Below are 13,517 nucleotides of genomic sequence, written 5' to 3' on the forward strand. Positions count from 1 at the left end.
ATGCAATGGTACCGTATTAATAATTGGCATAATAATTTCTTTCGGTGTTTGGGCCTTGGTTTCCTCTTTTTCGGTTTCGGCCAAGAATTTTCATTTCGGTGCATCCCTAGCGATTTTTCTCAATATTTAGATTTTTTGCAGCCTCAGATTCCAGATTTTCCAATAGTTATCTCGAACAATTGACCCTTATGACTTTCTCTAGATTTATCTTGATTGTTACTGCAAACTCTTGGAAAAGTTACATGCTTTGATACTGGCTGTGTGTGTACAAAGGGTTTTAGACTGTGTAAAGCCCATCAGCTTTTATTCAGTGGAAGAGGCTATATGTGTTGGCCCACTCTTAGTGTGATGTCATCTCATACAGGGCCAATCTGAGCGATTCCTACTTTACAAACCGCCAGGACCGGTATGTGCTTCTGGAGGATTGCGAAGAGGTGGCTGATTTCTTTGCTGATCTTGTGGGAGCTGTTGGTGATGTATCTCTGCAGCTTCGACCCGACGACAGTGTGGACATGATGGAGGGGATGGTGCATCCGTACAAAGGCAAGTGGTTCTAAACCGGATTCTTAAAGGATTAGTCTATTTTCTTAAAAAATCCAGATAATTTACTCACCACCATGTCATCCAAAATGTTGATGTCTTTCTTTGTTCATTCGAGAAGAAATTATGTTTTTTGAGGAAAACATTCCAGGATTTTTCTCATTTTAATGGACTTTAATGGACCCCAACACTTAACAGTTTTAATGCAGTTAAAAATTTAAGTTTCAAAGGACTCTTAATGATCCCGAACGAGGCATAAGGGTCTTATCTAGCGAAACGTTTGTCATTTTTGGCAAGAAAAATAAAAAATATCCACTTTTAAACCACAACTTCTCATCTTCCTCCGGTCCTGTGAAGCGTCAATGCGAAAAAACATAATTTCTTCTGAACAAAAGAAAATAACATCAACATTTCGGATGACATGGTGGTGAGTAAATTATCTGGATTTTTTTAAGAAAATGGACTAATCCTTTAAACTGAGATGCATTTAAAGGGATACTCCAGCCAAATATCCAAATCACCCAATAATTTACTAACCCTTAAACAAACAATCAGAGATACATGTGTCCATCATCTTTCAAATTTGAAGTTATTTTAGTAAATGTCCTGTGTGATTCATGAGAGAGTTTTAGCGTAGTGCGTGTTGGTTGCCATAGGTTTATTGTGCAGTGACTCTCATGAAAGTTCAAGTCGTTACCGGAAGCTTGTTATTATAGTTTATAAAGTTTAAAATCTGAATATTTTTCATACAAAATCACATCGATTACCCGCAAAACCCTGAATGCACTTTTTGGGGTTTTTCCTTGATCCCTGTTTATCTACCATTATAAAGTTTGGTAGAGCAAGGAAATTTTCTAAAATAACTCCAAATGTGCTCGTCTACAAGAAGTATCTCAGATTGCGTTTAGTAAATCATGGGGTAATTTTGATATTTGGCTGGAGTATCACTTTGAGAATCATGTTAATGATATTCAAGATAATTTGATCTGATTCAGATGGGAGTAGACTGTCTGTTGTTTGGATAAGGGTCAAGAACATCACGTACTCTGGATGAATCATGAAACCCATTAAAATATAAATATTATATATGTGATATAATTATAGTGTTATATACATTGGAATTATTTAAAGTGAGGATCGTTCTTTGAATCTGCTGTTGTAATGGTCGTTCTTAAAGGGGACATTTCACAATACTTACTTTAAGATGTTAAATAAATATTTTTTTCCCCAGAGTACATATGTGAAGTTTTAGCTCAAAATATCACTTAGATCATTTTTTATAGCATGTTAAAATAGGTGTGAGCAAAAATGTGCAATTTTTTGAGAGTGCAAATGAATTGATCGCTGCTGCACTAAATGACAGTGCTGTGCGGATTAAGGGGTGCCATTTATCCCCTTTTGACATCACAAGGGGAGCCAAATTTAAATGACCTATTTTTTCACATGCTTGCAGAGAATGGTTTACCGAAACCAAGTTACTGGGTTGTTCTTTTTCACATTTTCTAAGTTGATAGAAGCACTGGGGACCCAATAATACCACTTAAACATGGAAAAAGTCAGATGTTCATAATATGTCCCTTTTAAGTGTTGGACTCTCTTTGCTGATTTAGTTGTGCTTTTAGAGCAAATGGGAAGCCAGCAATAGTATTATTTTAGTTAAAGTTGGCATAATAAAGGTATGCTGGCCAGGCAGCTAAATAAAAAAGTCTAAATAAAAAAAAGTATAAATAGAACACCACAATCACTATTTTTACATTTATTTTCCGCAGTTCGAAAGCAGCATATCATTTGCTTTGCAGGTTGTGAGAGGAACAACACAAACAGAATTAAAATCTATATGAAATTGAAAATGACCTAACGTCCTGTAAGAAAAATAAGTCCCATGCAAGCAGTGCTTTGATCTTTAAAGTTAATTGTTTGGATAGTTTGTCTATTTGGTATTAGGGCACGTCTTTATTTGGAAGATACAAACTTGTGTCACTGATCAGCAACTTAATCAGCACTTTTTGGTTGCTATCAAGTTGCAATTACTGATAAGAGATACAGACAGTGTTTTCTTTATATGTGACACTTGCGGTTTCCACCCTTGCTAACACACACATGAATCAGAGTTATGATGGTAAGTTCAACACTCATTTCCTTGTAATACTGGCATTGTGGTCACATGTTGAATAACAGGAAATTTCAAACCCTATTTGTGACGTTTTAGAGGCCTCATGCATAAAACTTTGCATAGATTTAATCCTAAAACTATTTATACATACATTAACTTTTCTAGCCCTTAGCCATTGTGTTGTTTTATATAGTTCAGTGTCTGTTTGTAGCACCATGGTCTTGGAGAAACGTTTCATTTCACAATGTACTGAACTAGAGATGAAACAGTATGGACATTTTACATCACGGTTATTGTGACTAAAATCACAATGGTTACCCATACGGGCGTTGCTAGACATAAAGTTTTACTGCTGTGTGCAAGAAGTGTGCAACAATTTTATACAATACCTTTTGCTTAACCCACTATTCTACACAGCAACAAGTACTGGGAAAGATAAACATGTATTTAAAAATATTTAAGTATCATCTTCTTCATGCTTAACATTATTAACATGTTTGGAGGCATAAATGGCATAAAATGTTTCGCAGCAGAGAAATTTTTTTCTACATTATACAATGACAACAGATGACAAATTTTTTTTTAATATAATATTTTTACAATATTTCAAGAAACCATTTTATGACTGCTACTAAAATAATCGCTGTCATAGTTACTGCCAACTGTTTATGTTGTGTCCTAGAGCTAGTGAACTAAATATTAATTTCATATCTGAAGATACAGAACAGTATAACACATGCATGTGTTGATTTTCTCAGCAACAATGCAGTTCTATAGATTAGGTTTTCCTGAGATTTTTCCTCTAATGTTTAAGATCTGATAGGGTGAGGAGTTTGTCTTACCTCCCTTAAACTCATCATCTCTCTTTTCTGCTTCCCTTTCCCTGCTTTGCACAAAACATATATGATGTCCATCTACAGAAGCCAAATAAGATTATCATTATTATTTAGAAACGTTCTTTAGTTTTGTCATATGGCCTGGGGCCTGATGTATAAACATTGCGTACGCACAAAATGGGCATAGAAATATGCGTACGCAATTTTTCACACACATATTGGGATTTATAAAAAATAAAATTGGCGTAAATAAGTGCGCACCGTACGAATGCCCTCGACCGTGCGTACGCACTCTTTTTGAGCGGGGTGAAAGAACAAAAACTCTTGTTCTTGTTTTTATACACATTTAGTTTTAATATCTCCGTTTCATTCATGAAGATCAGCACTCAAAGTTTTTCTTCAAATGCGAAGTGACTATATCTCCTTGAATTCAAATTTTTGAAGGGCTAAATATATTTTTAATGCTTTAAAATGTATTTATTTTTAAAATATATTTCAAAAAAGGCCAAAAATATCAGTAGCGCCTCACTGCAGAACACGACATCCAGGGGGCGGGGTTGGATTTAGATCCAGGGGCGGAGCTGGATCCCGATCCAGAGATCCCATTGGTCGGCAGTTTTACCACAAGACACGTCATACACGTGTTTCTGCGTTACCATTTCCGCATTAAGTCGTAACTAAATTAAGGTATTATTTTGACATAAAAAATAACTTTACTTATGACTACAATAAAAGTGCCTTTAGGGTGAAATGTAAGTTTTTTTGCTATAATGTTTTGGAGTAAAACATTTCGGGTAAGCCTAATCTTACCACATGCAGTTTAAGACCTATTAATGGATACAATATAAATATGCATAATTATTCAAATATATATGGACTTTGAACTTGTTTTAACGCGTCTTTGCTTACAGCCATTAGGAAACAGGTTTCCCTCGAAGATGGTTTACTTTTTTTTTTTGCTAATAAAAGATATCAGATAAATTTGTTTTTATATTTACTCGTATAGGAATAGTTGTGTTATAAGTGGGATAATGTACAAATAAATCCCTTCAGTGATATCAAACTGTCGGGAACGTGTCCGTACCTCTCCTTACACCTAACTGTGATACTTTCTAAATTATGAATCTTTCTCAACTATATTATTAATCAAACGTACACTTAAATTGATAAGAGCAAACGTTGGCGACCACAGGTTGCAACTAATTGCGGGCTGCAACAACGCAAATATACTGGTTCATTTGGCGGAACAAAGTATATAAAGTGGGAGGAGTTGGATCTAGATCCAACCCCGCCCCCTGGATGTTGTGTTCCGCAGTGAGGACCATCTCAAAAATATATCTGTGAAAATATATTTTTGTAAACATATTTCAAAATATATTCCATCAAATGTATGTTTTGGAATTTTTTTGTATTTTGAATTATATTTAAAAATATTTTTTTTGCCAGATGGGTAAGTAGCAGTTTTTGGAAATGACCGGTTTCAGTCAACCAGCAACAATATTTTTTCTTGTGTTTTGTAACGTCACATGGATGGAAAATCCATATTAAAATGATATGCAGACAACATTATGCCCAGTAAAACTAAGCGTTATACGTTATATATTTGGTTGTTTCATGGAGGAGATGGGGCAGAGACACACGTTCACATAATCTTCTGCTGACTGGGATTTATGAATGAAATTTTGCACGATTTTTAGATTATGCATGGTTTTATAAATCTGAAATACACAAAATATTTTATGCATACACAAAATATGCCTTATGTGCGTATGCATACTTTAAGGATGATTTATACATGAGGCCCCTGGACTTTTGTGCGCGGCCGAACGCAAAGACTCCCACGGACATGCACATGCCTCAGTGCAACTGCTGCGTCACTTTTACAAGCGTATATTGGGTTACTTCGTTGCATATAGATCCGTTTTTGCCCCGATTAACTTTGTAAATGAATTCACTAACTGCCAAAATTTAAACTTGAGATTTACACTGGATCACAAAAGATCTACACTGGGGCAAGTGCCGCTGTAAAATGGGTCTAGCGATGCCCCTGGTTATCAATATTATCATGGTTTTGTACTGTAGTACTGATGCAAACCAAATGTAACATTTATTTCGCATAAACATAAAATAAATAACATTAACATTAATCATGCACATTTGGGGTCGCGAGATAAATGTTCATCTAGTTCAGATGAAACACAAGTGAGCAATCAGATTTTCATATAAACACAGGACAAATCAGCAAGTTATCTGTCTGCGTTTTTTGTCAGAAATATGGGTGTACTTCAGGACCCAGGAGTAAGCTGCATGACACATGCGCTTACAGCAATCACGGAAAAAAACAAACGTAGTAGAAATAAGTTTTAAACTCATCAGATTGCATCATTTCATGGAAAATGAATAAAGCATGTATCACTGCAACTAGATTTCCCTAAATGTGAAACTTTTTGTATTTAAATACAGTCAGGACCACACTGTCATCACAAACACATGAGAGCAGATATGAATTATATGTTATTTGTTTAAATTGGTTAAATTGCTGGACAGGTGTTTTCGGTAAAGCGGTAATTAAATAAATTATGTGGTAGGACATTTTTATTGAGATTAACCATTAAACCGGTAATCGTCATCTCTATACTAAACTACTAAATATATGGTTAAAATGACAATGAAAGCCTCATGACTTGTCATGCACACACAGATTTTATGTATGCACATAAAAGTGATCTTGATTTAAAAACATTTCCTCAACTAAACTAGGGCAAAATTTGCTTTATAAGTCGAAGGTACTGGATGATCTCCCATCCAATTTATTTCTCAGAATAACCATGCATGGTTTTTATTATGCATGTCCTATTCATATAATTTTCATGTAAATGAGTCACAATGTGGCATGATAAAAAAATTTTTTAGTCACGAGTTCGTTATGTGAATTGTTCAGGGATGTAAACCATTCATGATTGTGCAGACGCAGCATGCATTTCCACACCACATTATCAGTGCACATTTGCACGTATGTAACGTTTTTCACATAGGCACATAGTTTTTCACATAGGCCCAGACCGGTTTAGCTTACAGTGCAATTGGTCCCCAGGCTCAGCGGAGACCTCGGACCGAGTGAATGAGTGATTACTCTCATTCAACCTGTATCCGTAACCCAAGCGGCACGGCTAAGAAGCGAGCGCTGTCCGATGACATAATGGTGGTGGAGCGAAGCCACAGTTTGTCACGGATCCCAGAAATAATGCAATGATGTCACCTTGCTGGTGGTAAGTGATCTGCGCAGGAAGGGAGGAAAGCAGAGATGCACGAGGATAAGTTCGGGAAGGAGCTATTTGGACCTAGCTACAGTCTGTCAAGACAATGAGGTCAACGGGAAATGATGGACTGATAGCCAAAAACAAGAATCGTTAAGTATGATGGTAAAAGAAGGAAAGCAAGGGCTAAAAAGCTAAGTGTGCTTGAGTCTATTGACGCACATCTGCAACGGTGTATGAATTGACTTGTAGATGGGTCATAAGTCAACTAGACTGTAAAAAACATTTGAAGTTTTATCAGCATCACATGCATAAGCTATTAGACCGTTTGCATGCTAAAACAAACTTATAGTCTTTAGTCTACTTATCAAGCAACCCACTGATTTTAACAAAACGTTGTTTTGCACATCCCCGGTATGCAGAGAGGTTCAAAGCCCCATCTTCCAGTAAGAATTACTGGAGCTCTGGTCCATTGAGGAGTTCATTCGCTGACTCGGCAGTAACGTCCTCCCTGTATCTCCAGTAATTGGATCCCACAGTCTGTCGGTAAGAGCTGCTGAACTTCGTGGCCCTGTTAACTGGATGCGTTTGGACCTTTGAGGCCCATAGACTCGGGGCGGCTGGCTCTGCGTCCGTGGGGAAAGCCCCCGTATTCTGCTTCAAAGAGAAGTTTGTTTGTTCATCGCCGGCCGCACATATTTGAGGAGGCTTTTGCTTTTTCCTAAATTTTGCATTTCACAAAACAGAACCCTCCCAGCAAACTCGCTGTTAACCAAATAAGCAAAGAGACCGTAGACCAGCAGGTTTCTGCCATACATTACCAACATGCAGCTTTTTGCCCTGAAGCTAATTCATTATTTACAGATTATCTCTCTTGCTATGACTCACCGTGGCACATTATGTCTCGCAGAGGCGCCAGGGTTTGACAGAGCGCCTTTCCAGACGGTCAGCAGTTATTGACCCGTGTCTCTGAGGTTTTGATCATGCATTTGCACGATTTCGCACGAGCAGATACTTGATAAAATAGATCGAATTGGAGGGGATGACGCGGATTTCGTGCCGAATGAGTGTGAATGCTCGCGGCCTGTCGAGATCCTGCTGATTTCTCAGAATCGCTCTGCTAATCTTTGCTGTCGGATATTTGGGCTTTTGATTGATATAGATGTTTGTAAGGCTCTGTTCCAGATCTAGTGAGCTGCCGTACTGTCTGCTGTCTAAATAGGCAGCATTTCAAGTCGGGAAGGGCTGCGTAATGATGACTATCCAGGATGTGTACGCAATGGTTTTACTGGCAATATAACATTTAGCAACATTGTAAAAATGGTTGTCATGCGCTTTCCTAAGGAGTGTGTCTTTAGATTTGAGTCATGAGTTTTGCGACACTTCCTTGTTTGACTTTTAGTACACAAATTCACTCGGATTACTACACAGAAAAATGACTCAACAATAAAATATTTCAATCATAAAATGAAACTTATTCTTTGAATAGCATGATAAAATAGCTTGTAGTAATTTGGGCTGTCATTAGATTAATCGCAATTAATCGCATACAAAATAAGAGTTTGTGTTTGCATAATATATTTGTGTGTAATTATTATGCATATATAAATACACACATATATGTATACATTTAAGAAAATTTTTGTTTTTGTATCATTTTTTAAAATTATATATAATATAAAATATATAAAAAATATATACATGTTAATGGTTCTTAAGTGCATACATGCATGTGTTTGTATTTATATATGCATAATAATAACACACAAATATATTATGCAAACACAAACTCTTATTTTGTATGCGATTAATTGCGATTAATGTTTTGACAGGCCTAACTACTACAAGCAATTTTTTATGCTATTGAAAGAATAACTTTAATTTTATGATTGAATATTTTATTGTTGAGACATTTTTCTGTGTAGTAATCCGAGTGAATTTGTGCACTAAAAGCCAAACAAGGAAGTGTCGCAAAACTCATGACTCAAATCTAAAGACACACTCCTTAGGAAAGCGCATGACAAAAAATTTTATATGATTAAAAAATAATTACACACAGTGCATACATTATGCAAAAACAAACTTTTATTTTGTATACGATTAATCGTGATTAATCTTTTGACAGCCCTAGTAGTAATATAATTAGGGACTTTCTTCCCCATAAAGCATAGATAACGCTGCCTTAAAATTTGGCTAAAAGTAGGCACCTTAAAAGGTATCTAGGAATATATTTGTTTTGTTTTTTATAAAAGTTTTTATAAAAGTTGCACATAGTTAAGTGTTTTCAACACTGAAAAAAAGGATTCATTCAATTTACTCAATTTTTTTAAGGTAAGTGGTTGCAATCAATTTATTTAAGCTACATTTAAACAAAAAAGATTAGTAAAGTAAAATAAAATAAAAACTTTTGTTAAATGTAGCTTAAAAAAATTAATTGCAACAACCTACATTAAAAAAATTGAGTAAATTGAATGAATAATTTTTTTCAGTGAAATGATCTTGTGTTCAAACAGGTAATCGGGCAGATTTCTCCACATCAGCACAGAGACGGATCATGGAGGTGGTCGGCGCTGCCCGTGTCCGGCAGAACATGTCAGAGTGCACGGATGCTCCGGACTCTGATGTCACCGTGCCAAATGACACCTGGATCTTTCCTCTCGTGCAAATGAAGCCTCTGGGGATTCACCTGGATGAGCAAGTAACAAAACGACTACTCACAGAGGCAGGTGATGACTGTGTGGTCTACCTGACGTCGGGTTACTTTAACCTAACAAAGACATACATGCAGCTGGTGCTGGGTGCTGATGCAGACTACCGCATCCTTATGGCCTCACCGGAGGTTAATGGGTTTTTCGGGGCCAAAGGAGTGGCAGGTGCAATTCCTGAGGCCTATGTTCACATTGCACGACAGTTCTACAACAAGGTGTGCATTTCTTTATAGTTTGGAATATTTGGAGAATAGGAGGTTGGGGCTAGTTGTCACATAGTACAAGTACTATACCGTATTAGGCCATACGGAAATTGTTTGTTTTTTTACTTAATAAAATGGTAGTTTAATTCCAACATCATCATTTTGGAAAGATCAACTACTGTATGTGGCTGTATAAATATTTATTTCAATTTTAAGTGTGACTGCTAGCCTAGATCTTGTTTACCTATACTGTTGATAATGTGTTATACAGATATGTGATTGCTTGATGTAAGCTGTTTCACAGGTGTGTGCATATTGACTGTTTTACAATAGCTTCCTTCCTGGCTCTTTCAGATGTTGAGTTACTATTCTGAGTCTTTTATTGTGCACTTATTATATAACCAAAACAGTTGTTATTTAAAGTGACACAACTGGTTTGCAACTGATGGTAAATTCGTTATTTATTTGTAATGAATGACATAAGGCTTGTGTCCAAGAATCTACAAAATAACAAAATATAATTTTATTTTAAAGTAAAACATATACTATAAACAAGCATTGTTTCATTACAAGGTTATGTTAGATATAAAACATTTTGCAGTAAATTTTTTCAGTAAAAAAAACTACCATATAGTACCTCTTGACTGAAATGCAATAATAATAATAATATACATGACTATATTATCAGTAGTGTATAGACTGTATTGTTTTTATTATCTTAAAATTAGACGTTTTTATCTACATACACCGTGGGTCCCTTTACATGGAAGTCGCCATTTTGTGCCGCCATGTTTCTACAGAAGCCCTAAATGGACAAACTGTTCTATGAAGCGTGTTTTGTCACTATGTTGTCTCAGACTATGACTTGTTTGTCCTGTGGCGGCTACCGTCGCTTCTCTATACGTTTTGAAAGGGAGGGGTGAGCTGCGGACTGAGCCGTTGGTGCCAATTCACAGTCTTACCACTAGATGCTGCTAAAAATCTACACACTGTACCTTTAAAGGGGATATTTCACATGACTTTTAGCGATGTGAAATAAATCTTTGGTGTCCCCAGAATACGTATGTGAAGTTTTAGCTTAAAATACCATATAGATCATTTATTATAGCATGTTAAAATCGCCACTTTGTAGGTGTGAGCAAGAAGGCGTCCTTTTTGGGGTGTGTCCTTTTAAATGCAAATGTGCTGATCTCTACTCTAAATGACAGTGTCATGGTTGGATAGTGCAGATTAAGAGGCGGTATTATCCCATTCTGACATCACAAAGGGATCCCAATTTCAATTACCTATTTTTTAACATGTTTGCAGAGAATAGTTTACCAAAACGAAGTTATTGGGTTGATCTTTTACACATTGTCTAGGTTGATAGAAGCACAGGGGACCCAATTACAGCACTTCATGAATTTCCCCTTTAAATACTATAGTAGCTATGTGTACTATCATACTGCACTTAAACAAAAAGGGTGAACTGTTTTTGGCTGTATGGTACTATAAACAGTCCAAAACTCGATGATGCGATTGCATGATTCAATCCATAATCAGCCAAAGTTCGCATATTTATGTGAGGGACGCATTTTTTCAAATACGCGCACTTTCGCCGCATAAATGACAGATCTCTGGGCGCAAAATATGCATGGCTTGCATGATTTCATAATCCTTGAATTTTTGTACGAAAATGTCACTTATATCTCAGCACACAGTTGAAAAATGTAGCGTTTACTTCAGATCGCGCAGTTTTCGCCAGTTCGCACAGTTTTCGCCAGTTCGCGCAGTTTTCGCCAGTTCCCGCAGTTTTCGCAAGTTCCCCCAGTTTTCGCAAGTTCCTGCAGTTTTCGCCATTTCCCGCAGTTTTCGCAAGTTCCCCCAGTTTTCGCAAGTTCCCGCAGTTTTCGCAAGTTCCCGCAGTTTTCGCAAGTTCCCGCAGTTTTCGCAAGTTCCCGCAGTTTTTGCAAGTTCCCGCAGTTTTTGCAAGTTCCCGCAGTTTTTGCAAGTTCCCGCAGTTTTTGCAAGTTCCCGCAGTTTTCGCAAGTTCCCGCAGTTTTCGCAAGTTCCCGCAGTTTTCGCAAGTTCCCGCAGTTTTCGCAAGTTCCCGCAGTTTTCGCAAGTTCCCGCAGTTTTCGCAAGTTCCCGCAGTTTTCGCAAGTTCCCGCAGTTTTCGCAAGTTCCCGCAGTTTTCGCAAGTTCCCGCAGTTTTCGCAAGTTCCCGCAGTTTTGTAAGATCCTGCAGTTTTCGCCAGTTTCCGCAGTTTTCGCCGGTTCCCGCAGTTTTTGCAAGTTCCCGCAGTTTTCGCAAGTTCCCGCAGTTTTCGCAAGTTGACACAATTTCATCGCATAAAATTGCATAAAAATCCTGCATATTCCATCGCATTTTTAAAGAAAACGTGCCGCAAGATCAAGGATTTTTACCGAGCCCCTAAGGTGACATTGGAGTAAAAAAAATCTAAAATTTTGTTTCATGTGCTCCTGTGAAACTTTCGCATGCTCACGTGAAACTTTCGCCTGCTCACGTGAAACTTTCATGTGCTCACGCGAAACCTTCATGTGCAGAATTTTTTTTTTTTGCGTGCGCACATGAAACTTTCGTGTTTGCACATAAATCTTTCGCTTTCACATGCGCGCGTGATAGTTTCACATGCACACGCGAAACTAAACGCAATAGTTTCACGTGTGCAGGCGAAACTAAACTTTATTAAATTTTTTCCCCATGTCCCCTAAGGGCTCCGTAGATTTGTGCCCACAACAATGTGTTTTTCTGGATGGACTGTATAAATAACCTTTATCATCTGCAGAACTTCTCTGTTTCACAAAAGGTACTTTGTAGTAGAGAAGGTACAAAAGTAAAGAAACTTTATAGTAACACTTTATTTTTACGAGTGTGTGGTATAAAATGACTAATTCCACAATATTTGGTCATACTGCTTAAACGTATTTAAATAGCTTACAGTTCCTGCTTTTTATTTCCATTTAGTTGTTTTTTTACAATTCTTTTTTGGTGCAAACCACCTTTGCGTGTGGTTTTGTTGGTTTTAGGTGCTTCACTCAACAGTCTCTCCATTTCAGGTGTGTCAACTTGGTCAGGAGCGCCGCATCCACTTACATGAATACTATCGTGATGATTGGACCTTTCATGCTAAAGGTACTGTCGGTGTTTATATTCTGTGCTGATATTTTGTAAAATGGCGAGTTTCCAAACTATTCCCAAAACTTGGGTGTAACAGGAAAGCTCATAATTTAATGCATGGAGCAGGTTTCCCAGCACTTCTGATTGAATAGCCTCTGAGTTCTTCCTGGACAGCTTCAGGACACAGAGGCTGCCAGACATACCTGATGTTTTCTCTGTAAACCAGAGGCAGGAGGTTTTGGCGGTTGTTAAAGCTGAGCTATTTCAGCTGGCCATTAACATGTTCAAGTTGAGATACACATAATGCAGAAGTCTTTACAGATCATTCAAATTAATCTTAGGTGCGAGTTTGCATCAATGCAGTTGCAGAAATATGGAATCTGGATTTATGTTTATATTCAAAATTGTTCCTGTAGCTCAGTAGGAAAAACATTGCGTTAGCAGCACAAAAGGTCATGGGTTTGATTCCAGGAAACATGCGTATTATGTATAACTTGTAAGTTGATGATGACGTTCATACAGCATTAACTGCATGCCCCCTAATACTCTTTCTGTTATGATGCCTGGAAGCAAAGAACAAAATGGTTGCAATGGAGAGAAATCCAGAGGAAGCATCACCACCTGTAGAGTGCCAGTAGTGTCTAATTTGACTCTCCTTGTTGAGAAGTTCAGCTTATTAGATGCCGGCTTGTCATGCCGTCATTTCTTGTAACAGCTGAGCAGAAGTGGGAACAGACAG

At 37.3% G+C, this 13,517-nt stretch overlaps 1 protein-coding gene across 1 annotated transcript in view; it reads left to right on the plus strand.

Moving 5' to 3' along the window:
- Positions 1-13,517, plus strand: part of pgs1 (phosphatidylglycerophosphate synthase 1) — a 30,873-nt gene that overhangs the window by 8,525 nt on the left and 8,831 nt on the right. The window contains exons 6-8 of the mRNA XM_065262549.2: positions 365-543; positions 9,260-9,669; positions 12,718-12,793. Coding sequence (XP_065118621.2) covers positions 365-543; positions 9,260-9,669; positions 12,718-12,793 — 665 coding nt within the window. The remainder of the gene's footprint in view (positions 1-364; positions 544-9,259; positions 9,670-12,717; positions 12,794-13,517) is intronic.

Source organism: Paramisgurnus dabryanus, chromosome 1 (assembly GCF_030506205.2).
Source record: "Paramisgurnus dabryanus chromosome 1, PD_genome_1.1, whole genome shotgun sequence".
Taxonomy (NCBI): domain Eukaryota; kingdom Metazoa; phylum Chordata; class Actinopteri; order Cypriniformes; family Cobitidae; genus Paramisgurnus; species Paramisgurnus dabryanus.